General features: G+C 42.4%; 1 protein-coding gene across 4 annotated transcripts in view; it reads left to right on the top strand.

The window, feature by feature from the left end:
- RNF168 (ring finger protein 168) overlaps window positions 1–25,242 on the top strand; it is a 30,944-nt gene extending 5,702 nt beyond the window's left edge. For all 4 annotated transcript variants that reach the window (XM_075861232.1, XM_075861231.1, XM_075861230.1 and 1 more), the window contains exons 2-7: window positions 9,058–9,395; window positions 10,024–10,100; window positions 10,647–10,826; window positions 11,118–11,239; window positions 15,448–15,520; window positions 24,006–25,242. In XM_075861232.1, coding sequence (XP_075717347.1) covers window positions 9,083–9,395; window positions 10,024–10,100; window positions 10,647–10,826; window positions 11,118–11,239; window positions 15,448–15,520; window positions 24,006–24,893 — 1,653 coding nt within the window. In that variant the 5' untranslated portion in view covers window positions 9,058–9,082 and the 3' untranslated portion in view covers window positions 24,894–25,242. The remainder of the gene's footprint in view (window positions 1–9,057; window positions 9,396–10,023; window positions 10,101–10,646; window positions 10,827–11,117; window positions 11,240–15,447; window positions 15,521–24,005) is intronic.
- The last annotated feature ends 2,135 nt before the right edge of the window (window positions 25,243–27,377 follow it).

The following is a 27,377-nucleotide window of genomic DNA, read 5'->3' as shown; positions in this document are numbered from 1 at the left end:
TCTGAAAAAACACCAAAATTGAGAGAAAATGTGCAAAAAATTGAATTTTTCTAAATATAAACATATCTGCTTGTAAAACTGATAGTAATACCACACAAAATAATTACTATTTCACATATTCCATATGTCTACTTTATGTTTGCATCGTTTTTTGAACGTACTTTTTTTTTTTTCTAGGACATTATAAGGCTTAGGCTGGGTTCACACGACCTATTTTCAGGCGTAAACGAGGCGTATTATGCCTCGTTTTACGTCTGAAAATACAGCTCCAATACGTCGGCAAACATCTGCCCATTCATTTGAATGGGTTTGCCGACGTATTGTGCCGACGACCTGTCATTTACGCGTCGTCGTTTGACAGCTGTCAAACGACGACTCGTAAATTGACTGCCTCGGCAAAGAAGTGCAGGACACTTCTTTGCAACCTAATTTGAGCCGTTCTTCATTGAAGTCAATGGAAGAGCAGCTCAAGATTACTGGCGTCAAAGACGCCTCGCATAATGCGAGGAGGAGCATTTACATCTGAAACGAGGCAGCCGTTTTCTCCTGAAAACAGTCTGTCATTTCAGCCGTAAAAGCCACTCATCGTGTGCACATACCCTGAGAAGTTTAGCAGCAATTTCTCATATTTTAAAGAAAATTTCAAAAGGCTATTTTTTTCAGGGACCAGTTCAGTTCTGAAGCGGCTTTGAGGGCCTTCTATATTAGAAAATCCCCATAAATCACCTCATTTTGAAAATTGCACCCCAGTATTCTAATCAGCATTCACAGTGTTTTAACCCTTTAGGCGGTAAACAGGAATTAAAGCAAAATAAAGGTGAATTTATTTATTTTTGTAATACCGAAGGTTTTACCAGAGAAATGCAACTCGATATTTTATTGCCCAGATTCTGCAGTTTTTAGAAATATGACACATGTGGCCCTAGTGTGCTAATGGACTGAAGCATCGGCCTCCGAAGCAAAGGAGCACCTAGTTAGCATTTTGACCACACAGGTTTTTCATTAAATATATTGGAATTAGTCTGTAAAAATGAAAATCTACTTTTTTTTTCTGAAAAAACATAGAAATGTTTAATATTTACAAGGAATAACGAAGAAAATGCACCCCAACATTTGTAAAGCAATGTCTCCCGATTACGGCAATACCCGACATGTGGTAATTGCTGATTGGACCCACAGCAGGGCTCAGAAAGGAAGGAGCGCCATTTGGATTTTGGAGCACAGATTTTACTGGAATGGTTTTCGGTGCCGTGTCGTGTTTGCAACGCCCTGGAGGGACCAAAACGGTGGAAACCCCCCAAAAGTGAATTTTTCTAGAGGTATAGTTAGTATTTAGACCCCACAGGTTTTTTGCAGAATTTATTAGAATTAGGCCGCGAAAATTTTCCACTAAAATGTTGAATTTTCACAAGGGATAAAGGAGAAAAAAAACAACCAATTTTTGTAAAGCAATTTTTCCCGAGTACGGAAATATGTGGGGATGTGGTCATGTTTTTGTTTTTTTTTTGCATTAGAAATGAATTAACCCTTTCAGGACTGATCAATTTTTTTTGCTTTCTTATTTTCGTTTTTCACTCTCCGCCTTCCAAGAGCCATAACTTTTTTCTTTTTCCGTCAATAGAGTGATGTGAGGGCTTATTTATTGCGGGAGGAATTGTAGTTTCTATTGACACCATTTAAAGTACCATAAAATGTACTGGCAAACGTAATTTTTTTTTCGTGCGGTAAAAACGAAAACGTAACTTTATTCTGCGGCTCAATACAATTACGGTGATACCAAATTTATATAGTTTTTTTTTTATATTATACTACTTTTACAAAGAAAAATCTAATTGTTAAAATAAAAATTGTTTTGTTTCACCACATTTTGAGAACCGTAACTTTTTTGTTTTTCGGTTGATTGAGCGGTGTGAGGGCTTATTTTTAGCGGGATGAGCTGTAGTTTTTATTGGTACCATTTTTTGGTACATAAAAAGTGATCAAAAAGTTGTATTAAATGTTTTTTTTGAGAGCGAAGGTGACAAAAAAACCAGCGGTTTTGGCGGTTTAAATTATTTAAGTTTTTTTACGGTGTTCACCGTGCGAGTTAAATAATGGTATATTATAATAGTTCGGCCTTTTACGGACGTAGCGATACCAATTTTGTTTTATTTTTTTACATTACTTTAGAAGAAAAATGGGAATTTTTTTTTTTTTTCCTCACTACTAAAAACGTTAATTCTTCTACACATTTTATTAGTCCCCTTAGGGGACTTGAACCGGATCGTTGTACAATATACTGCAATACTAATGTATTGCAGTATATTGTTATTTTTATAGGCTTCTGTAACAGCGCGATCGCTCTTCCTGTCCGTTAGTCCCGGGTGTCAGCTGTAATACACAGCGGACACCCGCAGCATATGGAGTGGGCTCAGCACATGAGACGCTCCCTACATCACCCCCGCACCATGACGTGCTATTAAATCATATTGCGCAAAGGGGTTAATGCACAGCGGATGGTTCAAAGTGAATATTGCAATTTTCCACTGATATGCCATTTTAGTGCATAATATGTTATGCCCAGTTTGTGCCACTGAAGACAAATACCTCATAAAACGTTAAGCAGGTTCTCCCGGGTATGGCGATGCCATTATGTGGACCTAAACTGCTGTTTGGGCATGCTGCAGGGGTCTGAAGGGAGAGACGCCATTTTGCTTTTGGAGCGCAGATTTTGCTTGGTAGTTTTTCTGTTTTGGGTTACGCCGGTATTTCAGTTTATAATGTAGTGGCATATGTAAGCTGTGCGGAGAACATCAGGGCATAATAAGAGGGTATAATAATGCGGTAAATAAATAATAATTCATAGACATGTGGCCGGTGTCGCACTGATAAATGGTGCCCAATCTTATCTGCATTTGGAACACACATTTTACATCGCCATATTCCGAGCGCCAGAACTTCTTTATTTTTTTCTTCACCGGAGCTGCGTGAGGGTTTATTTGTTGCGGGACAATCTGTACTTTTCATTGGTACCATTTTGGGGTAAATGCTTTTTTTTTTATTTTTATTTTTTTAAATATCACTTTTTATTCAATTTTTTTGCAAGCCGGCTGACCAAAAACTAGCAATTCTGACAATGTTTTTTTTTTGCGGCGTTCACCGTGCGCTATAATTGACAATTTTACTTCTAAAAGTATATAGGTTTATTTATGTTTTGCAGCATTTGCGCAATAAAATCACTTTTTTATAAAATTTATTTTCTGTGTCACCATATTCTGAAAGCCATAACTTTTTTATTTTTTTAGTCAAAAAAGCTGTGTAAGGCTTGATTTACACAAGCGTGTGCGTTTTGCGCACGCAAAAAACACGGCGTTTTGCATGCGCAAAAAGCACTTAACAGCTGCGTGTGTCATCAGTGTATGATGCGCTGCTGCGTGATTTTCGCGCAGCCGCCATCATTATGACCTTCCGTTTGAATGTTTGTAAACAAAAAAGCACGTGGTGCTTTTCTGTTCACATTCAGAGTTTGACAGCTGTTGCGCGAACCACGCAGTTCGCACGGAAGTGCTTCCGTGCGACCTGCGTTGTTTTCACGCACCCATTGACTTCAATGGGTGCGTGATGCGCGAACAGCGCACAAAGAAAGGACATGTCGTGAGTTTTACGCAGCGGACTCACGCTGCACAAAACTCACGCACTGTCTGCATTGGCCCATAGCCTAATATAGGTGCGTACGACACGTGTGAAAAGCACGCGCGTCGCACGCGCGTATATTACGCTCGTGTAAATGATGCCTAAGGCTTTTTTTTTTGCGGGACAGGTTGTCGTTATTATTGATACTATTTTCAGGTACATGCGACTTTTTAGATCACTTTATTCTCTATTTTGGGAGGAGAGGTAACCAAAAAAATAGCGATTCTGGTGTTTTTTTTTTTTTTTTTTGGGGTGGTCATCGTGCGGGAAAAATAACATAGTTTTATAGTTGGGGTGGTTACGAACGCAGTGATAACAAATATGTGTACTTTTTTTAACGCGTTAATTTTTTTCCTATAATGAAGATCTTATTATAGGAAAAAATGCATTTATTTGTATATATAGCTTATAACTTTTATTTTTACACTTTTTCTTCTAAAACATTTTTTTTTTTTTTTTAAAGTTGTCCCACTAGGGGACATTTAGACTTGCAGCTTTGATCGATGCTAGAGTACATTACACTACCTACGTAGTGTAATGTACTCTACAGTGAAGGAAATAAGTATTTGATCCCTTGCTGATTTTGTAAGTTTGCCCACTGTCAAAGACATGAACAGTCTAGAATTTTTAGGCTAGGTTAATTTTACCAGTGAGAGATAGATTATATAAAAAAAAAACAAAACAGAAGATCACATAGTCAAAATTATATATATTTATTTGCATTGTGCACAGAGAAATAAGTATTTGATCCCCTACCAACCATTAAGAGTTCAGCCTCCTCCAGACCAGTTACACGCTCCAAATCAACTTGGTGCCTGCATTAAAGACAGCTCTTACATGGTCACCTGTATAAAAGACTCCTGTCCACAGACTCAATTAATCAGTCTGACTCTAACCTCTACAACATGGGCAAGACCAAAGAGCTTTCTAAGGATGTCAGGGACAAGATCATAGACCTGCACAAGGTTGGAATGGGCTACAAAACCATAAGTAAGACGCTGGGTGAGAAGGAGACAACTGTTGGTGCAATAGTAAGAAAATGGAAGACATACAAAATGACTGTCAATGGACATCGATCTGGGGCTCCATGCAAAATCTCACCTCGTGGGTTATCCTTGATCCTGAGGAAGGTGAGAGCTCAGCCGAAAACTACACGGGGGGAACTTGTTAATGATCTCAAGGCAGCTGGGACCACAGTCACCAAGAAAACCATTGGTAACACATTACGCCGTAATGGATTAAAATACTGCAGTGCCCGCAAGGTCCCCCTGCTCAAGAAGGCACATGTACAGGCCCGTCTGAAGTTTGCAAATGAACATCTGGATGATTCTGAGAGTGATTGAGAGAAGGTGCTTTGGTCAGATGAGACTAAAATTGAGCTCTTTGGCATTAACTCAACTCGCCGTGTTTGGAGGAAGAGAAATGCTGCCTATGACCCAAAGAACACCGTCCCCACTGTCAAGCATGGAGGTGGAAACATTATGTTTTGGGGGTGTTTCTCTGCTAAGGGCACAGGACTACTTCCCGCATCAATGGGAGAATGGATGGAGCCATGTACTGTCAAATCCTGAGTGACAACCTCCTTCCCTCCACCAGGACATTAAAAATGGCTCGTGGCTGGGTCTTCTAGCACGACAATGACCCGAAACATACAGCCAAGGCAACAAAGGAGTGGCTCAAAAAGAAGCACATTAAGGTCATGGAGTGGCCTAGCCAGTCTCCAGACCTTAATCCCATCGAAAACTTATGGAGGGAGCTGAAGATCCGAGTTGCCAAGCGACAGCCTCGAAATCTTAATGATTTACAGATGATCTGCAAAGAGGAGTGGGCCAAAATTCCATCTAACGTGTGCAAACCTCATCATCAACTACAAAAAATGTCTGACTGCTGTGCTTGCCAACAAGGGTTTTGCCACCAAGGTATTAAGTCTTGTTTGCCAAAGGGATCAAATACTTATTTCTCTGTGCACAATGCAAATAAATATATATAATTTTGACAATGTGATTTTCTTTTTTTTTTTTTTTTAATATAATCTATCTCTCACTGGTAAAAGTAACCTAGCCTAAAAATTCTAGACTGTTCATGTCTTTGACAGTGGGCAAACTTACAAAATCAGCAAGGGATCAAATACTTATTTCCTTCACTGTAAGGGTATGTTCACACGGCCAAATTTCAGACGTATACGAGGCGTATTATGCCTCGTTTTACGTCTGAACATACGGCTCCAATACGTCGGCAAACATCTGCCCATTCATTTGAATGGGTTTGCCGACGTACTGTGCAGACGACCTGTTATTTACGCGTCGTCGTTTGACAGCTGTCAAACGACGACGCGTAAAAATACAGCCTCGTCAAAAGAAGTGCAGGACACTTCTTTGGACGTTTTTGGAGCTGTTTTCTCATAGACTCCAATGAAAACAGCTCCAAAAACTAGTTGGTAAAAAAACGAGTTGGTAAAAATGCGAGTTGGTAAAAAAACGTCTGAAAAGCAGGGTCTGTTTTCCCTTGAAAACAGCTCTGGATTTTCAGACGTTTTGGTTGACTACGTGTGAACATACCCTCACTGTCATTCTGGCATGACAGTCACACTGACAGGAAGCCCAGGAGGACCGGCAGGAGGCTTCTCCGAGGCTTCCGTACATGGCAACCTGGAGGCCATTGGCTGGCCTCCGATTGCTACAATAAGCATCGGCAGCCCCCACAATCACTTCATGGGGGCTGCCAATGTGCTTCAAACCCCTTAAATGCGGTGACCGCAATCGGTCGCCGCATTTATGGGGTCAATTGCCGAAATCAGCGGCGATGGTTCGCTGACCAGCAAGACTGGAGTTTCCGCTGTCGGGGACAGCTGAATTCCCGGTTCCCGGACACTGTCTGTTAAGACAGTGTGCGCTGGGAACTGCTCCGCCTCTGCAGGACGTACAGTTGCGGTGCAGCGCGGGAAGAAGTTAAGGTCGCCCCCTTTTGCTTTGATGACTGCTTTGCACACACTTGGCATTCTCTCAGCTTCATGAGGTCTAGTCACCAGGAATGGTTTGCCAACCATCTTGAAGGAGTTCCCAAAGGTGCTAAGCGCTTGCTGGCTTCTTTTCCTTCACTCTGCGGTCCAACTTCTCCCAAACCAACTCAATTGGGTTTAGTAAATCTATAAGCTCCTAATGCATAATAGTGACGGGCTAGGCAATGTCCCAATGAGACACCCTCCCTCTTTTAATGCAAAGGCAACTCCATAGTAGATATTTAAACGCAGAAAAAGCGGAGTACGAAGCCATGTGTATATATAAAATATAACACATTTTTAATAATTACAAAAAATAAGACACACATTTAAAAAGGTACACAATGAAATGGAGAGACTGTAATATTATGTGATACAAGTAAACAGGCTATCCATGTATATATAGCAATAGAGTATTGCACTGTACTCCTTACACTGAGGCGATATAGAATGGGTGGTGTATTGTCCTATAGATCGCTCACCCCTCATGTAAAAACCCATCAAAAAATGGACATAATAGTCCTGGGAACAGTTTAGGGAGAGCTTAGATATCATAAGAAAAAGAAAGGAACGTTACCCATGTCAATGGTCATGGAAGCCTGGACAGCTTGTATTGAACCCATAGTCACCAGGAATGGCTTGCCAACCGTCTTGAAGGACGGTGCTTTCCTTCACTCTGCGGTTCAACTTCTCGCAAACCAACTCAATTGGGTTTAGGTTGGGTGATTGTGGAGGCCGTGTCATCTTATGCATCACTCTCCTTCCTGGTCAAATAGCCCTTGCATAGCCTGGAGGTGTGTTTGGGGTTATTGTCCTATTGAAAAACTAGTGATGATTCCACTAAGTGCAAACCAGATAGGATTTCATGTCGTTGCAGAATTCTGTGGTAGCCTTGCCGGTAAAGTGTTCCTTGAATGTTGAATAAATCATGAAACCAGAAAAGCACTTCAAAGTATTGCAATTGACCTTCTGCGGTACTTAAAATATGCACCGCAGGTCAATTTCTGCTTGGAATTTTTACGCAGCGTGGACAAGCCCTTAAAGGGGTTGTCCGAGATAAAATGACTGTTAATGCTTGGAATTTATAAATGCAAATACATTTGTAATATACTTACATCTTCCAAAGTGGCCCCGTTTCCAGATCCTGCCGTGGGGTACTTGACGGGTGATGTCACTCTCGGCACTGGCTCTGGCCGCTGTGTTAACCAATTATTTTCCGGGTATACGACACGTCACTTGTGACGTGCCCGGTATGGGCTGTTCTGTTGTAACTCGCATGCGCGGTCCCTGTTGTTATCTCGAACGCATGCGCGTTACAGGCTGTGCAGCAGAACAGCCCATAGACAGCCCTTATCCTAGTCATTTACACAAAGCGATTATGATAAAGGCTTTGGATAGGCCGAAACGTCAAAATTAAAAAATCACTTGTTCAAAAAAATGCAATATTTGGAATAAAGCCATTTTGAAAAATCAATATTCAATGTGTTCTTAGAGTGCTCAAGGTTTTCTCTATGGACTTATAGTGTGGGTTTCCAAACCCGAACCTGTACAGCACCACCACATCCTACTCTGCAGTGCATCATTACATATTTTGTTTCAGCCCATATACTGCACGTCACAAGTGACGTGTCGTATACCCGGAAAATAATTTAAGATCAACACAGCGGCCAGAGCCAGTGCAGAGAGTGACGTCACCCGTCAAGTACCCCACGGCATAATCTGGAAACGGGGCCACTTTGGAAAATGTAAGGCCTCATGCACACAAACGTGCTTTTGCGGCCGCAATGCCCCTTGAAAATCCACGGGAGAATTGCGGCCCCATTCATTCCTATGGGGCCATGCACACTATCGTGGTTTTCACGGTCCGTGCATGGCCCCGGAGCCCGCACCTTAGAAACTACGGACATATCTTATTACAGCCGTGTTCTGCGGCCGTGTGCATGAGGCCTAGGTATATTACATATGTATTTACATTTATAAATTACAAGCATTAACCTAGTCATTTTATCTCGGACAACCCCTTTAATTGTCATTCCTGACCAGGTGCTGAATCACTGCACTGGTTTCTACAACTGGGTCTATAGACGATTCTATGTCTCGCAAAGAGGTGAGCATATCGTCTGCATATAAAGAGAGCAGCTCTTCTAAGTAGCCACATTTAAAGCCAATAAAAGTGGGAAGGGATTGTCCCATGCATGCCAAAGGCTTATTCGCAAAATGGAGTGCTAACGGGGTAGACCTGCCTTGTACCCGTCCTCAATGCAAAGGAGTCTGACCGATCCCCATGTGCCCATACCTGAGCAGAGCGCATAAGCATAAACCGTACACTGGTGCTCCTATTTGTAGTTGTCATGCATTTCTTGATCCATGCCATCTTTGGTCTGCAGATGATGATCGCTCATTAAGTCCAGAATGTCAAAGAAAAGAAAATATCCTTTGCCACGATCTGAATGCATTTGTGGTATCTGTCGGGAGATCCTTCTGGAGCCGGTGACGCTGCCATGCAATCACACCTTGTGCCACCCGTGCTTCCAGTTAACTGTGGAAAAAGCTAGCTTGTGTTGTCCTTACTGCCGGCAGCGGGTTTCCAACTGGGCACGTAAAAATACACGCGCTGGAACTCTGGTTGATAAAGAGATGTGGGGAATTATCCAGCGTCAGTACCCAGAGGACTGCGAGCGCCGCGCCCGTGGACAGGATGCTGTAGAAGATGACTTTGAAGATGGTAAGAGAGTAAAATAGAGAGAGAATATTTAAAAAAAGGTGGTCACATCCAACTTTGAAAAGGTCATCTCTGGCTGTATCCACAGAACAACACTTTGTGGCTCTCTGTGCTGGTCACTCAGTGTAAGGCCTCACGCACACGGCAAAGCTACGGGGACAATATTACAGCTCTTTACAACGATGAGCTTGTAATATATAGTCCTGTAATTTAGCCCTTATAGTGATGCTAGGCTCCGAAGCAACCAATCGAAATCCAGAACAGGTCAGAACATGAAGAGATCTGATTGGTTTGTGTGAAGTCCAGTGGGGGGGGGGGGGTGTAGAAAAGTTGCAACCGGCTCAAAAGCTGCAAAAGATTGCAACTTTTGGGCGAAGCTTAGCGGAAGGAGCATGGCCAACGACTCCTGGCGTAAATTATAGTGGAAATCTACGCTAGCTGGCAGAGGAGGGGTAAATACATGTGCTGGGGATCTAGGACACACTGAAGAGACATTGCTTTACTTTTCAAAGCTGGATGAAAGATGAATTGCATGTAGCAGTAGTTTTGTTCTCTTTTTTTGCCACATGGTTTCCCTATCAAAATTTTAGATCATAATCCCATTTTTGCCACATTTGTTTTGTTACTTTAGGTTTAGCCTCCTATCCAGCACCTCTTATATGCAAACCCGGAGAAATAAGACAAGAATATGAGGCTGAAATAAGCAAGGTATGAATTCTCAAATTCTAGTGGGGAAACACTAGAAAGTCAAACGAGTGTTATGTGCCAAATTCTTCAGACCTCCTATAGCCTTTAATCCTAAGACAATCAGACGTATTATATTATAATTTTTATTTCATTACAATTTGCCAGTGGTCTGTGTTTTGGGATCTCAAAGACTTCAAAGAGGGATTTGTTACCCCTGCAATTCAATTACAAACCTTCTCTCTAAACCGGACTTCAGAAAAATAAAAATCTGTCGTCCAATGTTGAACCATTCCGCCATATAACTGAGGTTTTTCCCAATACCATTTCCTCGCTCTAAACATGTTGTATTATAAGATCAAATATCCCCTTTTTCCCACAAAGTTTAGGTTATCGCCTGAAAACAAAATCTGGTGAATCAAACAGACTGTTGGTCAGAAATGGGAAGTGTGTGACCGATTCATGGACAACGGAGCCAGTTATCCGTCTATGAATATGTAAAAAATGGATTTGTCTGGAGCACCCCTTTTAATTGTAATCCCTTTTCCTTTCTAAATCATGATTCTTCAGATTGAAGCCGAACGACTTAGCAGAGAAGAGGAAGAACGTAAGGCGAGTGAAGAGTATATTCGTAAAATGTTAGCTGAGGAAGAGGAGGAACAGCGATTACATCTGGGTAGCGTGCAGGGGCAATTGGACGAGCAGCTGAAGCGAGATGAAGAGTTAGCTTGGGTGCTCAATAGTGATCTGGTAAGTTAGATAAAAATCCCACCTTTGACTAAAATTGACTTTCATGATCGAGTCGCTGCATCTCAGGCCAAAATACGCAGTTGGCAACAGGAGATTGAACCGAGACAACTTTATGATGCCCAAAACTGCTCCTATAGAACTCATCATTTATTTTAAGTAGTTGTACCTTTTAAAACCAACCCTCTGATGAAGTGGTCCAGGCTGAAATATAAAGCTGAAGGTAACATCAGCAGTTGGACATGTATCACCGTTCGGATATGAGCTGGTTTTTGGTTTTTTTCAATCTTTTAGAATGAGTCTACTACATCCGAGCAGTCGTCCGTTATTGGGATACCTGTAGTTTCCAAGCCGACTCCCAGCTCCAAAACTAAAAATGTGAAGGCCAAGCCAAAACAGTCTGGAGACATTGAAAGGTGAGGAATGCCAATTGTTCTCAATTTCTTAAGACCCTTTTACACGGGTGAACGATTGGGCAAAGAAACGTTTATATGAACGTTCATTCCGATCATTGCCCTGTGTAATCAGGGCAACGATCAGTCAATGAACGAGCAAACGCTCATTCATCGACTGATCTGCTAGTTTATGCAGCAATAAATATTGTGTAAACAGGGAGATGTGCTGCCGATGTGATAGAAATGTATGGGGACGAACGATCGCTCGTCCCTGTACATAACCAATCGTTGCTCCAAGCAACGAACTGTCTCCTTGATTGGTGCTCATTTTCACAGCCCATTAAATTTACCGGAGAGACCCTGCACATGATGATAATCCACATTCATTGAGTGTATACTAGTTGGTATATGTATATTTAGTGGTGTCCATAGACTGCTTGATTATCTTAGGCCCTGTTCACACTGAGTTTTTTTGGTGCTATTTTTGAAGTGAAAACCGCATCCGAAACCGGGCCAAAAAACGTCCGAAAACGCCTCCCATTGATTTCAATTGGAGGCGGCATTTCCAGTGAGCATGAAAAAAACGCTCGTGGGGAAAAAGAAGCGACATGCCCTTTTTTCAGGCGTTTCAGTCTCTGACCTCCTATTGCCATCAATGGGAGGCAGAGAAAGCATTTTTCGCTGTGTTTTTTGCCTGCGGCACTTGATGGCCGAAAAAAGGAGCTAAAAAAACGCCTCAAAGAGGGTGCAGGCAGGTCAAAATCTGCCTGAAAAATTGTGTGAACAGGGCTTTAAGAGAAACAAACTGAATATTTAACAGGGTATTTGGAGTTCAAGATTAAAGGCTACGTAAACCTTTGCGGAGCATTTTTTTTTAATTTATTTTTTATTTTTTTAAATCAGTCCGTGTGATTGGTGTAACTTTATAAATAGTCTTCATTAAAAAAGTGTTTTACTTTTTGGAGATACACCTGCTCTGTATATAGAGCAGATGTATCTTTCGTTATAACCTGAATCCGATAGACCCGTGGACCTGACGGGTTCAGTGTCAGTGGGTCCTGCGTGTCTGACATGCAGGATCCACCCTTAATCTATCACATCTAAGTTATTGACAGGATTTAGCGCTGCCTACAGCTGATCTGTATAGAGAATACAGAGCAGCTGTATCTCCAAAAACGAAAACAAATTTTTAATAAAGACTGTTCATAAAGTTACACCTCAAACTGACTGACTGGTTTATTAAAAAAAAAAAAAAATGCCCTGCAAAGATTTAAAGAGGCTCTGTCACCACATTATAAGTGCCCTATCTCCTACATAAGGAGATCTTCGCTATAATGTAGGTGACAGCAGTGCTTTTTATTTAAATAAATGATCTATTTTTACCACTTTAATAGCGATTTTAGATTTATGCTAATGAGTTGCCCAAGTGGGCGTATTTTTACTTTAGACCAAGTGGGCGTTGTACAGGGGAGTGTATGACGCTGACCAATCCGCATCATGCACTCCTCCGTTCATTTACACAGCTCATAGGGATCCTGCTAGATCCTTATGTGCTGTCTTATACTAACACATTATCAATACTGAAGTGTTTAGACAGTGAATAGACATTCCACAGGATGTCTATTCACAATCTCTGCACTTCGTTACTGTTTCTGTGGTAGTTACAGCAGAGGACGCGTAATCTCGTTGTAACCTGTCATTTACAGCGAGATCTCGCGAGATCACGCTTCCTCTGCTGTAACTACCACAGACAGAGTAACGAAGTGCCGGGATTGTGAATAGACATCCCGTGGAATGTCTATTCACTGTCTAAACACTTCAGTATTGTTAATGTGTTAGTATAAAGCCTCATTCACACGACAGGGTCCGAGTGTCGGCCGATAAAAACGGCCGTTTTTCCCGGTCGGTTTGCATCCGTTCCGATTCCATTCCGGGCCGTTTTGCCGATTTTGACCCCTTTTGCATCCGTTTTTTTCCCTGTCCGTTTTAAAATCGGATGAATTCCATTTAAATTTGATGCCACACAGCCCTCCTGCTAGGTAATGCCACACAGCCCCCCTGGTAGCTAATGCCACACAGCCCCCTGTAGGTTGCACCCATCCCCCCCTTCCAGGAAAAGTCACTGACTTCAATGTCCATATATGGACAGTGTAGTCGCTGACTTCTCATGGAGAGGAATTCCCTGCCACAGAGTCGGTGATTCCGCTTCAGAAGTAAGTGACGTCGCTGTGTCCATATATGGACAGTGTAGTCACTCACCTCTCCTGTAGCGGAATCCCCAATCCCCGGCCGGGGATGGTGCCCGTGCCGTTGAAAAATATAGAACATGTCCTATTTCAGGTCGTAATAACGGCACGGGCAGCCCATAGAAGTCTACTACGGCCTGAAATAGGACATGTTCTATATTTTTCAACGGCACGGGCACCTTCCTGTACACAAACGGGAAGGTACCTGGGGCCAATAGAAGTCTATGGGCCTTTAATTATGGCTCGTAATTACGGGCTTTTTTACGTTCGTGTGCATGAGGCCTTAGTGACAGACTACTGAAGTCGGCATGTCTATCCCTGCTTTATGCTACTTTAAGCATATAAATCTGACATCCTCTTTAACCCCTTCCCTCCTCTTTTTCGTATTTTCACTTTTATTTTTTCCTCCCCACCTTCCAAAAGCTATAATTTTTTTTATTTTTCCGTCTATATCGCGATATGAGGGCTTGTTTTTTGTGGGACAAGTTGTAGTTTTTCATGGCACCATTTATTGTACTGGGAAGCTGAAAAAAAATATTTGTGGGGCGAAATGGGCAAAAAAACAGCGATTACGGCAATTTTGGGGGGATTTCGTTTTTACGTGTCCATCAGGTGGTAAAAATTACACATTCAGCTTATTCTACAGGTTGATACGATTACGGCGATACCAAATTTATATGTTTTGTTCTGTTTTACCACTTTAAAAAAAAAATAAATAACTATTTTTGCTAAATTAAAAAAAACGTTTGTCGCCATATTCTGAGAGCCGTAACTTTTTCATTTTTCCATCAATTTAGCGACGTGAGGGCTTAAATTTTGCGGGGCGAGATGTAATTTTCACTGATACCATTTTAGGGTATAGATGACTTTGTTCACTTTTTATTACATTTTTTTTTGGCGCGCCAAGTTGACCAAAAACAGTAATTTGCATGTTTTATATATATATTTTTTTTTATTTTTTTTTACGGCTTTCTCTGAGCGTGTTAAAGTTGGGGGGGGGGGGGATTTGAACTTAAGTTTATTTTTTTTGGAACATAATTCTTTTTATTTTTTTATTTATCGTTTTACTTTTTTTATTAGTATTTGAATCAGTGATCGTTGGATCGCTTGCATGATATATTGCAATACTAATGTATTGCAGTATATCGTGATTCTGACAGTCTCCTTTGAAGCCCTGCTGGAGGCAGAGCTTCAAAGGAGTACAAAGATGGCAGACCTGGGGGCCTTTGTTAGGTCCCCAGGCTGCCATAACAACTGTTACTGGCAGATCGTGCTGCGGGCCGGCACGATGGCTTGTTTGATGGCCCCCCCCCCCCTATTTCTAAGACTTAAAATGCCACGGTCGTGATTAACCGCGGCATTTAAGGTATTAAACGGGCGTAATCAAAGTGATCTTTGATTCCGCCCATTGCAGTGAGGTGTCGGCTGTGTATGGAGCGCGCTGTGTATCCGCCCGTGAGCTCGCTCCATACTTCCCTCCCCCCCCCCTTAACCCTTATGTACAGTTACGTGATAATGCGTTAAGGGGTTAAGCAAATTATGGGTGGTTTGTGAATACCCTCACTCAGATGTGCTAATACAGATGGTAAGGCTATGTTCACACTGAGTTTTTTGCAGGCAGAATTTCTGCCTCAAAATTCCGTTTGGAAGTGTGAGGCAGATTTTTCTCTCCCTGCACCCTGACTATTGTGGCGTTTTTCGCCCGCGGCCATTGAGCGCAATCAAAGTCAATGGGAGGTCAGAGGCGTAAACGCCCGAAGATGGGGCATGTCGCTTATTTTTCCCGCGAGGCAGTTTTGCCGTCCCCGGGAAAAAGACGCCTCCACCTCCCATTGAAATCAATGGGAGGCATTTTCGGGCCTTTTTTGGCGCGGTTTCCGCGGCAAAAAACTCAGTGTGAACATAGCCTAATACATTAACTTTGCTTGTTCTATTTATAGTGACCGGTTTAGACCCTTGTTACGCTGCTTTCAATCTTTACAGGTTTCTGTCCCCAAAAGCTAATCTGAGCATTCATATTCAAAGGTCGTCTCAAATCAAGAATGAAGACTTTCAGGTACATTTATTTTGCTTGCAGTAATGGTATTCATGCCTGCTGTGCAATATCTGTGTTTCACACTGACCCCTTCCTAGATTGAAATAGTTCCTGTTATGAGCAGTTCTCTTCTTAAGCTAAAGGGGTTGTCCAGTCCCTAAAAATTGACGGCCTATCCACAGGATAGGCCGTCGGGGTCCGACTCCCGGAACCCCCACCTATCAGCTGTTTTGAAGAGGCCGCAACGCTCGTATGAGCGATGCTTACCTTCATTTCCCTTACTTGTTCACATTGTGAATCGACAACACGCTTGTAGCGGTGGTTCACAGTATTAGGGCTCATTCAGACGAACGTGAAAATCACGCGAAGCACACGGACCCATTAATTTCTATGGGGCCGTTCACACATGCATGCTTTTTCAAGCAGTGAGAGTCCTTCACGTGAAAATCACTACATGTCCTATATTGGTGTGTGTTCTCGCACCTAGGCGCCCATTGAAGTCAAGGGGTGCATGAAATACACGCACCACACACGGATGCACATCTGTGCGGTGCATGATTTGCGCATCAATTCAATTGAAAATAAAAAAAGATATGCTTTGCGAGTGTGTGAATAACGCAATTTTTAGGAACTGGACACCCCCTTTAATCTACTAAACCGTTTTATGCAAAACTATTTTGTGTGCTTGTTATGCATTAAAAGAGATATATATATATATATATATATATATAAAAAAAAATTTTTCCTCATTCAAAATCCTCTGCGCTCGTGCAGTGAGTAGGAACAGGAGTCGGGACCCCCGTTCTAGAGAATAGAGAGTGCTCGCGTTTACAATGGTGGGGCCCCTAGCGATCATAACATTTATCATTTATCCATAGGATAGGTGATAAAAGTAATTGTGTAAAAAAACAAAAAAAACCTTTTAATGACACAACAAAATGGTATACGACTCTGCTACCAAGCTTTTTAACAGGATTTATTTAGTCTCCATTTACCTCTGCTCTCGTCACGATTTATATAACCGAGGGCGACCGCTCTAAAGGCTGGTTTACGCTGCATGTTTTTGCCCATCTCGCTAGCAGTCCCCTTTTACATGGGACGAACGATTTGTTAATATGATCGTTCGGTTCCCATCAGTTTGCATCATTGCTGGCAGCACATCCCCTGTGTACATGAGATGTGCTGCTGACAACGATGATTTTATAGAATGAACAAAATATATGATCTCTCTCTGTTTACACGGCCCAATAAACGGGAACGATAGTTTGTTCGTTCGTAAGAACGCTCATTTGTCCGATTGGCCCCGTGTAAATGGGCCTTCACTGAAGTTATAGTTCAGTATCGCCACTGAAACCTGACAGCTAATTTTGCGCTGAAATAATGACAGCCCAATGTGATAGTCATCATTCATAAGTTCGGGTCCTTCGCTCGTGTAGCTCCATCTACATGGAGAAATGATTGGTACTATATGTGCCCAAACAATCGTTTGTGCAAAATCGTCTTATTATTGTCCGCAGCACATCCCTGATTACACGGGGAGATGTGCAGCCGACAACCGATTTGATTTTATAAAAGATCTGATCAGCCGATAAATGAGCTGGGCGTGTTACACGGGCTGATGATTGGGAACAAGCGTTCGAAAGTGCGCTCATTCGTCTGAATATTGGCCCGTGTAAAAGGGCCTTTAGTCCAACCAGATAAATTAATTTATCCCATTCTAGTAAGAATTTTCTCATTCTGTTATCCTTGTATGCAGAAAAAAAACGTTCACAAGGTGAATTGGGGATTCTTGAACATTTCCTTAAACAAAAGGTTAGATTGGGGGTTACCACATGTCATTTAGTCTATATAAACTTATGTCGTGTTACCAATCCATAATTGTGGCAGGCAGATGCCCTATTCATCTCTCTGGCCCTATTCATCTCTCTGGCCCTATTCATCTCTCTGGCCCTATTCATCTCTCTGGCCCTATTCATCTCTCTGGCCCTATTCATCTCTCTGGCCCTATTCATCTCTCTGGTATATCTCCATTATGGCCACCTCTTAGTATTTATAAGGACATTGATATACAGGGTTTCAAGATTGCAGCTATAAATGTGTTCCTTTTGTCAGCGACCTACTGATCTACCCTTCAAGCCTACATCTCCCTTTCTGCTCTAATCTAAGTCCACACGGGTCATATTTGCTGTGGATCATTGAAATTGATGGGGAAAATGTTATGGAAGGATGGCCAGGAGGTATATGTAGACCACCACCCTGCTCTGGCTGTAACAAACCTTATCTTTATTAGGCCTGATTCACACAGCGTTTCAACCCTTTCATTAAAGGTAGCGCCGTGTCCCATGGCATACATTGGCCAAACTCCCCAGGGGACATCGCTACTTTAATTGCTGTGCCCAGGAAAGCTGTAAATACCACCAATCCTCTAGCCAGGGACTTCGTAGTTGAACGCCCCTGAGATCACGATCCATCTATGAGTGGCATTCATACAGTGGCATCCGTCACACATGGGCTCCCATGTTAAAAACAACGTACACTACACGGTATTAATTTTCCCTCAGGATAGAATAGTGTAATCTACGTTATTCCATCCTCCAAAAAAAAGGTAGGTTGACGTATACTAGCTTGATGGAGGCCACAAGGACACTCTCTTAAGCCCCATGCACATGACCGTGTTCGGTCCGCATGTCCCGGACCGAACACAGTGCAGGGAGCCGGGCTCCTAGCAACCTACTTATCTATGACGCTGGGTGTCACTGCCTGTTCACGGAACTACTGTCCCATACTGAAAACATGATTCCAGTACGGGACAGTAGTTCCGCGGACAGGCAGTGACTCCTAGCGGCATAGATAAGTACGATTGTAGGAGCCCGGCTGCCTGCACTGTGCATGGGGCCTTAGTCTCCGTTGGGCTAATGGAGCCATATGGACACATTAATCGTGTACATCGGGGGCTTTCCCAACGTACACGATAAATGTGATGTGAATCAGGCCCTACCTGTTATCGCCTGTGAGACACCGTTTTGTTGCAGAAGTATATTCGGTATAATTTAAAGCTTTAGGTCATGTTCACATGTTCAGGAATCTTTTTTAAGATTTAGGCATGGTATGTATGTGAATGGGGTATTTTACACCGCATTCAAGCACTCCAAGAAATATCCGCAAATGAAAATGCTGAAAAGCTGTGGATGAGCTCCATTGATTTACAATGGAGCTCTCCCGCTGGCGTATCTGCGGCAAAAATCGGAGTGTCCGCTACGGATTTTTTATTTTTTTTTAAACTCAGTTTATTGAAGGAGACATATAAACACATTAACACAGTAAACTGCTGGACCCCCGCGCAGCGGACATGTCCAGAATATATGCATATAAAGAAACTGTTTAGTGTTACATTAAGTACATAACAAGATTCATAGCAACTATATGAAATGAAAGAAAAAAAGGAGAAAAAGAAAGAAAAAAATACCAGCGCCATGCATGTCCCAATGAAATATGAACATTCCAAAAATAAGAAAAGATAGCAGGGGGGGGGGGGGGTTGTGACGATGTTCAGCTAACGTCCCTTATATCCTACCTAGATCATTGTAGGCTGATAGTGCTCATGTATTGATCCCTCCAATAGCCACTGATAACTCCGTCCCAGAGTAAGACGTAAGGTCCGAATTACACCAGCTATCCCAAATCCAGTTACATTTTTCAGGTCGGTTTCTATGAATATAAGTAATACGTTCATAAGGTCTAACTGTGTTTACCAGTTGGATCCACATAGCTTTGGTAGGGGGACGAGCATTCATCCATCTAAGTGCAATTGCCTTGCGGGCCATAAACAAGGTCTCACGAAGACACGTGCGGAGGTGTGGTGAAACCAATTCCTCCTCAATCAGCCCGAATAAGCAGATACCCGGCTCCACTAACACTGGAATCGGCAGTACCTTAGTAAGTAGGGTGGTAACTTCTATCCAAAAGTGGCGAATGTCTGGGCAATCCCATATCATATGCTGAAATCCAGCAGGACTAAAGAAACCTCTATAACAATGGGGAGTAGACCATCTTCACATTTTATGTAGTCGGAGTGGCGTGAGATAACTCTGATGTATTATATATAACTGTATAAGTTTATTATTAATAGCAGGGGATACAAATCGATGTGATTCCAAAAGGCTTGCTCTAGATTCCTCATCCATGGAAGGGATCAGCTCCTGCCATTTATCCAATGCCGGGAAGTCTGCCCTACTTGCTTTGGCATGGATAAGAAAGGAGTAAATCGAGGAGATCAACCCCCCTGGTCCCGGAGATCGAACAATGCCTATTAGAGGGTAGGAGGAGATGTCAATAGCCCTGTCACTAAATTGAGCCTGTAGCGAGTGTCGGAATTGCAGAAATTTATAAAAGGCCTGTCTCGGAACTTAGTATAACTCTTCCATTTGGGTAAAAGAAAATAGCAAATTGTTATCAAAAACATCTCCGATAATATTAATACCCAGATTAGACCAAAAATCAGCATCCTGTGACGAGCTCAACTGACCCATCGTGTAATTATGCCACAGGGGGGGGTCTCTGCCATTATCTGACCTTGCCACGAGATCTTCAACGCAGCTGCCCAGGTCTTTCTCGCCACCTTATGAATCGGTAAGGTATTTCTGCCAATTGGTACCGAAGGTTCCAGTATTGGCCACAGTTTCATCAATCCTAGAAATTTTGCCAGACATCTCTCCATTCCCACCGGTTCCTCGTGTGACACCCATGCTCACAGATATTTAAGTTGACCAGCCAGGTAGTAGACATATAGACATATAGACGTAAGAGCCATACCCGCCAGATCTTTAGGCCGTTGTAGTTTGGCCAGTTGCAATTTGGATCTGGAGGACCCCCATATAAATTTAATAATTATAGAATCCATTTCTTTGAAGAATGTCATGGGAATGGGGACAAATATATGCTGCAGTACATATAAGTACTTCGGTTGAACCACCATTTTAATAAGGTTGATATGGCCCGCCACCGAGAGGGGCAAAGCCGACCAGATTTTGAATTTGTCTTTGAAGATCATAAGCAAAGGGTCGATATTCTGCCTCATCATATCAGAGTCTAATCTAGATACCTTAATACCCAAATATTTAAAATTAGATACAACTTGCAATCCGCATACCTTCGAGCCCTCCATGGAGCTCCGGAGCGGTGAGAAGTACATCAGACATGACTTATCCCAGTTAATACGTAAGCCAGAATAGTCTCCAAATAACTCAATGATTGACGTTGCTCTCTCTAGCGACTCCTCCGGATACGACATATATAATAGCATATTGTCCGCGTATAAGGCTATCCGCTCCTCACCAGTGTTTAAGCATGTGCCCCGGAATATCTCATCTTGTCGCATCAGGATAGCAAGGGGTTCTACAGCAAGAGCAAACAATAATGGCGATATCGGGCAACCCTGCCTGGTACCCCTCTCCAAAGTGAAGTATGACGAAAGTTGCCCATTCAGAGATATGGCCGCTCTGGGGTGTAAATATAGAAGGCCTATCCATTGTATAAAGACCGGCCCTAAACCAAATTTATGGAGAATATGCAATAAATATGGCCATTCAATAGAATCAAAGGCCTAGGCCGCATCCAAAGAGGCCAAGGACCAGTCCTCTTCCTGCCTTGAGGCTATCTGAGACACAATTTGGGTCCTACGTAAATTATCTGATGTACTTCTCCCTTTAATAAACCCCATTTGATCCGGAGCTATGATAGATGGCATAATAGCATTCAACCTATTGGCCAACACCTTTGTCAGTATTTTATAGTCAACATTAAGTAGTGCTATTGGCCTATATGACGAACAGTCCAGGTTTTTTTTATCTGGCTTCAAAATGACCACTATAGTTGCGTCAGAGAACGAGTCTGGTAAGGCCTTTGCAAGAAGAGATGCATGATACGTCTTAAATAGCTCAGGGGCTAACTGGTCCTGATACTTCAAATACACCTCTAGTGGGATGCCATCCGGACCCGAAGCCTTCCCCTTGGGCATGGTCGACATTGCCTCCACTATCTCCTCCACAGTAATAGGGCTATCAAGATGCAGTCGCTGGTCATTCGTTATTTTAGGACAGCAAACTTGGTCACGATAGCTAAACAAATCTTCCTTTGATCTATGAGATCTAGAAACATATAAGTCTTTAGAAAAGGTATAAAACTCCAATAATATATCAGTCGTAGAAGTCAGAATCGCACCCTCTCTATCCGCTACGGATTTTTACACAGATTTTTTTTCCCATTTTATTTCTGTTTCCAGTATAGGATAAAAAGGCATTAAAAAATTACACATGCATTGTGTGAACTGGACTTAAAAACTGGACATGCTCTCTACCTGTAAGGCCTCATGCCCACTGTAGTTTTTTTTTCGTATGGGTGCTATCCGTTGTTTTAACTGACACATTTATTTCAATGGGTCCATGCACACTTCCGTTGTTTTAACGGAACCCTGCGGCCGTTCCCTCAAAAATAGGACACGTCCTACTCCTGCCCGTTTTTGACGGAACAGTCTCGGCCTTTTCATTGATTTGGTTTGTGAAACAACGGACTGTACACGGAAGCCATCTGTGTGCGGCCCATGTTTCACAGAACCGTCATTAGTGGCCGTACAACAGCCGACGGAAGTGTTCATGGGGCCTTAGGCTTTTAAACTAGATAAACCTATGATCACGTTGATTAGGGATCTAGACTTGTGGAAAAGCCTTTAAAAGTGTGTTACTGTTGCAGTAAATAAAGGTTATTTATTGTTTAGTGAAAAGTTACACAATTTTCCAATATGCTTTCTGTATTCATTCCACATAGTTTTCAAGATCTCTGCTTGCAGTAATTCAATAGTGGCCTCATCGCTTACTCCCTATTTCGATATAAATGTGTCCTGTGATCAATCACACAGATCCACAGATTTTTACAAGACAAAGCTCTAACACACTGTATATGCTGGGAAAAGCTCCCGACGTATACATTAAATGGAGGATGTGACCGATGCCTAACCGTGGCATCGTTCACCCATAGACTTATAGGATCCGTTAGTCGCATAAGTAATAAACTCTCGTGGCCTTTTCATAACGTATCCGTTAAACTTATCCACTATTAAGCCCTGTGTGAGGGCTTGGTTTTTTTTTTTGCGGGGCGAGCTGTGGTTTTTATTGATCCCATTTTGACAACGACCGACACCCTGCAATTGCGTTGTGGGGGTAGGCTGGTTGGTTGATTGGGCGACAGACTGCGACATGTAAGCAGTTAAACAGCCAGCTGATGGTAATACACAGTTGACGCCCGCAGCGTATGGAGCGGGCTCCGCATATATCAACATGTTGAAGTATGAAGGCAGTCAAAAGGGCACTCTTTTAGAAACGGTTAACGAATATGTCGTGAAAGGAATTGAGAGTTCATGATGTATCTGTTAGGCATACGTTGGGAGCTTTTCCTGGTGTATACATTAAAAGTAAGGCAAAAAAAAGATTTTAATGGGGCCTTGGGTATCGGACACCAATATTTTAACGAATAAGTCATGAAAAGCGTATGACGCAAATGTTAAACGGATGCATGTTGACTCACTATATGGCATCTGTCACCCATAAGCTCCCATGTTAATAAAAATGTATACCAAGCATTATACATTTTTATTTGTTGGATGCCTGTAGATAGAATAGGACCGTCGACTACGCGATTCTATCAAGCGAAAAAGGTATTCCCGATGTATACTGCACGACGGAGGCCAAAAGAACACTCTTGGCCTCAGTTGGTATAATGGGAGCTTATGGGTACGTTTCACGAATGCGCCGGGAGCTTTCCCGACGCATACGATAAACGTGCAAAGAAAACGGTTTAAACAGACTTCTACTCATTCGTTTTGCTATCCAAGCTGTCAGTAGCTCCAGGAGTACAGATAGGTCTGAAAATGATGTAGATATTGAACTTTCTGGTATGGCTGTATAATTGCATAACTGATAGACCGAGAACCTGTATGATTATCACATAATCAGGGCTGGTTTTTATCCATTCCTATGGAGTAACTGCATCTTAAAACTGAGAAATAAATATGGAAGGTATATTAGAAAATTGTGTCATTTTAAATTCTACAAATACGAAGCTTTATTTGCTACAAGTGTAATACTGCTGAGAGTTACTGCATATCTACGACAAAGCAAAAGAGCCACTAAGGCCTTCTTCATATATGTCTGGTGATGCGGCTTTGTTTCCCTCTGGCATGGTTCTGAAACGCTGTAGACAAACTGATGCCCCAGAACTGATCTCATGCTTTTCTATGGGAGCAGTTTTTTGCATCCACTGCATCTGTTGTAATGGCGGACAGAACAATGTTGCATGCAGGGCTTTTTATGTCCGGTTAGGAACCCGGGACTGGTGCACAACTTTGTCATTAGTTGTCTCCATGTCTCTCTAAATTGCCGTTCTCCTAATTTATAACGGTTTGTCATGATATTCCGGTTTCCACACTCTACTCATGTGTCCCTTGTCTTTTCAGAATATTAATTCCAGCTTGGGAAGTAATGCATTTGTGTTGGACTCGGATGAAGACTCAATGCCAATTCTGTCACCTCAGTTCAGTTTTTCTGTTAATGGCAGAAAAAGGCAGGATTCAGATTCAGAGCTGCAGATACCTTGTCTATCTAAATGTTCACCTATTGACGCTCACCAAAGTGACTTGCAAGTAGCGAGCTCTTCAAGCAGTCCAGAGGCTGAAACCAAGGAAAGAAATAAGGCACCGCCAAACATGTCTGTTATAGACTTCCCTTCGCCTATGTCTTCCACTGGTCAAGGTGTCGGTGGGCGGCGGAGCTCTTCAGAATCCAGCTATGTTACCAGTACCCCAGAGCAGTGGGTTAAAATAACTGCTAAACGAGACCTTGAATCCTCAGGAGACCATTGTGCCACGGAAAAGCGTCAGACGGTCTCCTGCTTGGAGAACAGCTCCGTTTCAGGGTTACATACAGAGAGATTAATGGAACTGGAAGAGACTCTCACTCAACGGAAAATACAGGAAGAACATGACCGACAGCTGGCAATGAAGCTGCAGAAGCTTCTGGACAAAGAACAGAAAACGGTGATCAGACAGAAAGGATCCCCGGATGAGTACAAGCTGCGGCCTAAAGGAACACCTCCGCACCAAGAAACCTCAGACTTTACACCCCTAAAGACTTCACTGTGTAATGACCGCAAGGAGGGGAGCCCTGAAAGTGGGGACACAGCAGATGAAAATAAAAAACCTGCACCCAAAAAACGTACGCAACAACCGCAAGTTAGAGCAACGCGCTCATCAAGAACCCAACCATCTGAAGGTCTCAAAGTCTTGAGGCCAAGTAACAAGCAGCAAACCATATTAGACATGTTTCAGAGGTCCGCTACAAAGTGAAGCCACAAGTGCGTGTTACCCTGGTTTAATTCTACTGGTTTAAATGTTTGTACCATGCATAGAGCTGTAATATTAAAAACCCTGTCATCTAGAGGAGCTTTATACATTACAGGGACTGAGGATATGATGTACGAGACTTGAGACCTAATCGGGGAAAAAGTCTACAGATTATTTCAGCAGTTGAGATGTAATGCATGGTGCTCGCAGCTTTCATGATTTTTTTTTTATATCTGTTTTGTTAAAGTTTGTTTCCATATTTCATTACTGTTAATTAAAAGTACTGCTGTATACAGGAAACGGTATAGTGAATGCTCGCTAGTAGCTACAATAAACCATACTCATTGTGGGAGTTTTTATGAAAGCAGTTATTCATCTTAAAGTAGTAGCAATAAAGGATTTTTTTTTGCATTTGCCCTTTGTAGGGGACTGCAAACTTATAAACATTCAATTTTTATTGTAATTTTCAAATAAACAACATATGATACATAAGTAAAGTGTGTCATACACAAGTATACGTCAATGATACCAACAGTGATCCATCTTGTTCACATATCGTATTAACAGAGAACCAGAAACAAGGGGAGGTTCAGAGGGAGGGAAATTGCTTGAATCTATGTTCTCCACATCCACTTTGATATATTATCCAGGGGTTCCAAAAGGCAATATAAGAAGCATATCTATGTTGTCTAAGGTAAAAAATGCGTTCATATACACAATGTGTTGACACTTTGGCCACTACCTCCTCCCGTGTGGGTGATGTTGGAGACTTCCAGGCCTTAGCTATCAGCAGCTTCACTGTGAGCAAAACATGGCACACTAGGCGTCGAGAAATCGGTGGGATCTTTTCTATCTCTAGAGATCATAATGCTAACCCTGGGTCCTGGAGAATAGGAGTCCCCATAACCTCTGAGAGTAATTGAAAAATGCTGGTCCAGAAGGTCACCAGGCGGGGGACATCCCCAAAATATGATATAACGAGCCCTCTTGGCCGCAGTTACGCCAACATAGGTTAGAAGTTTGAGGATATATCTTCGCCAATTTGGTCGGAGTATAGTACCATCGTAACAGAACCTTGTGGAAAACTTCCAAGAGGTTCATACAAACTGAGGATTTCAAAGTCCATTTAATCGCTGCTTCCCATTGTGCCAGAGAGAAAGATTTACCCATGTCTCTCTCCCAGTTCAAGAAGTGTGCTCGCCTAGAAGTCTCCACATCCCCATTCATTGCATCATATATTCTAGCCGTAAGGTTTCCGACTCCCCAACCAGATCCAGAAAGAAGTGCTTTAGTTGACAGGGGTACCTGAAGCCCCGTCAGAGGTGAGGTCGCCAGATAAGATTTAATCTGGGTATATTTGTAAATATCTCTATCTGAGATCCTAAACTGTTCCTGAATGTTGGCAAAGGACTTAATATTTCCCCCCAAGAATAGGTCAGAAACATAATGGATGCTGTTCATCGGCCAATGTTTGATTCCTAAGTTGGGAATCAATAATTCAAGCACCCCCATCGGTATCTGAATCGCACCTCTCCCAGGAATTCCAGCGGGTTGTGCTATGAAATGAAGCCAACATTGTATTGCAACCCTAATTGTGGGGATGTTGGGAAGGGGAAGGTCAGGTCTCAAGGCATAGGCCATCAGTACCATAGATAGCGGTTGACCTCCTATTAAATGGTGTTCAATTGATGGCCAGCTAACTCCAGAAGAGGAAGTAAACCATTTTTCAGATTGTTTAACTACTAATGCTCTATGGTAAGATAAGATATTAGGGACTCCCAGCCCACCTCTATGTTTCCGCTTCATTAAGAGGGACGCTGCTATCCGAGGTTTCTTTCCTCCCCACAGAAAGTTCCGAAGTTGCTTCTGGAACTTAGAGAGCCATATGTGCGGTATAGGGATTGGCAGTGTGCGTAGGTAGTATAATAATTTGGGTAGTATGAACATCTTCTAGCACACGTTGCGTCCTAACCATGAGGGTTCATGCAAAGCAATTTGATCCAATTCCCTCTGTAGGGATGATAGAAGAGGATCAAAATTTATTTTGGGGAAGTCAAGACAAGGGATAGCTGATTTGGATTCTCGGATAAGGGATGGAAGAGTTTTCCCATTGATATGGGAACTTGGTTAATATAGATTGTTTCAGGGACGGGGGAGATAAAGAGCCCAAGAATTGGAGATTTAGATGCATTCACTTTGTAATAAGATACTAAACCAAATTTAGAGATAAGTTGAGAAATTTCCCTTAGGGAGGATAAAGGGTCAGTAATGGTCAAAATAATATCATCCGCGAATAATCCAATTTTATGTTGTCGAAACCCCACTGGGATTCCACGAATCAGCAAGTTTGATCTTATAGATTCTGCTAGAGGTTCCATAACCAGTGTAAACAATAAGGGGGACAGCGGGCACCCCTGTCTGGTACCATTAGTAATATGGAAGGGGGTAGACAGGAAACCATTAGAAAGAACTTTAGCAGTAGGTAGA

The sequence above is a fragment of the Rhinoderma darwinii genome, chromosome 4 (assembly GCF_050947455.1).
Source record: "Rhinoderma darwinii isolate aRhiDar2 chromosome 4, aRhiDar2.hap1, whole genome shotgun sequence".
NCBI lineage: Eukaryota > Metazoa > Chordata > Amphibia > Anura > Rhinodermatidae > Rhinoderma > Rhinoderma darwinii.
This window is presented reverse-complemented; position numbering and strand designations above follow the sequence as displayed.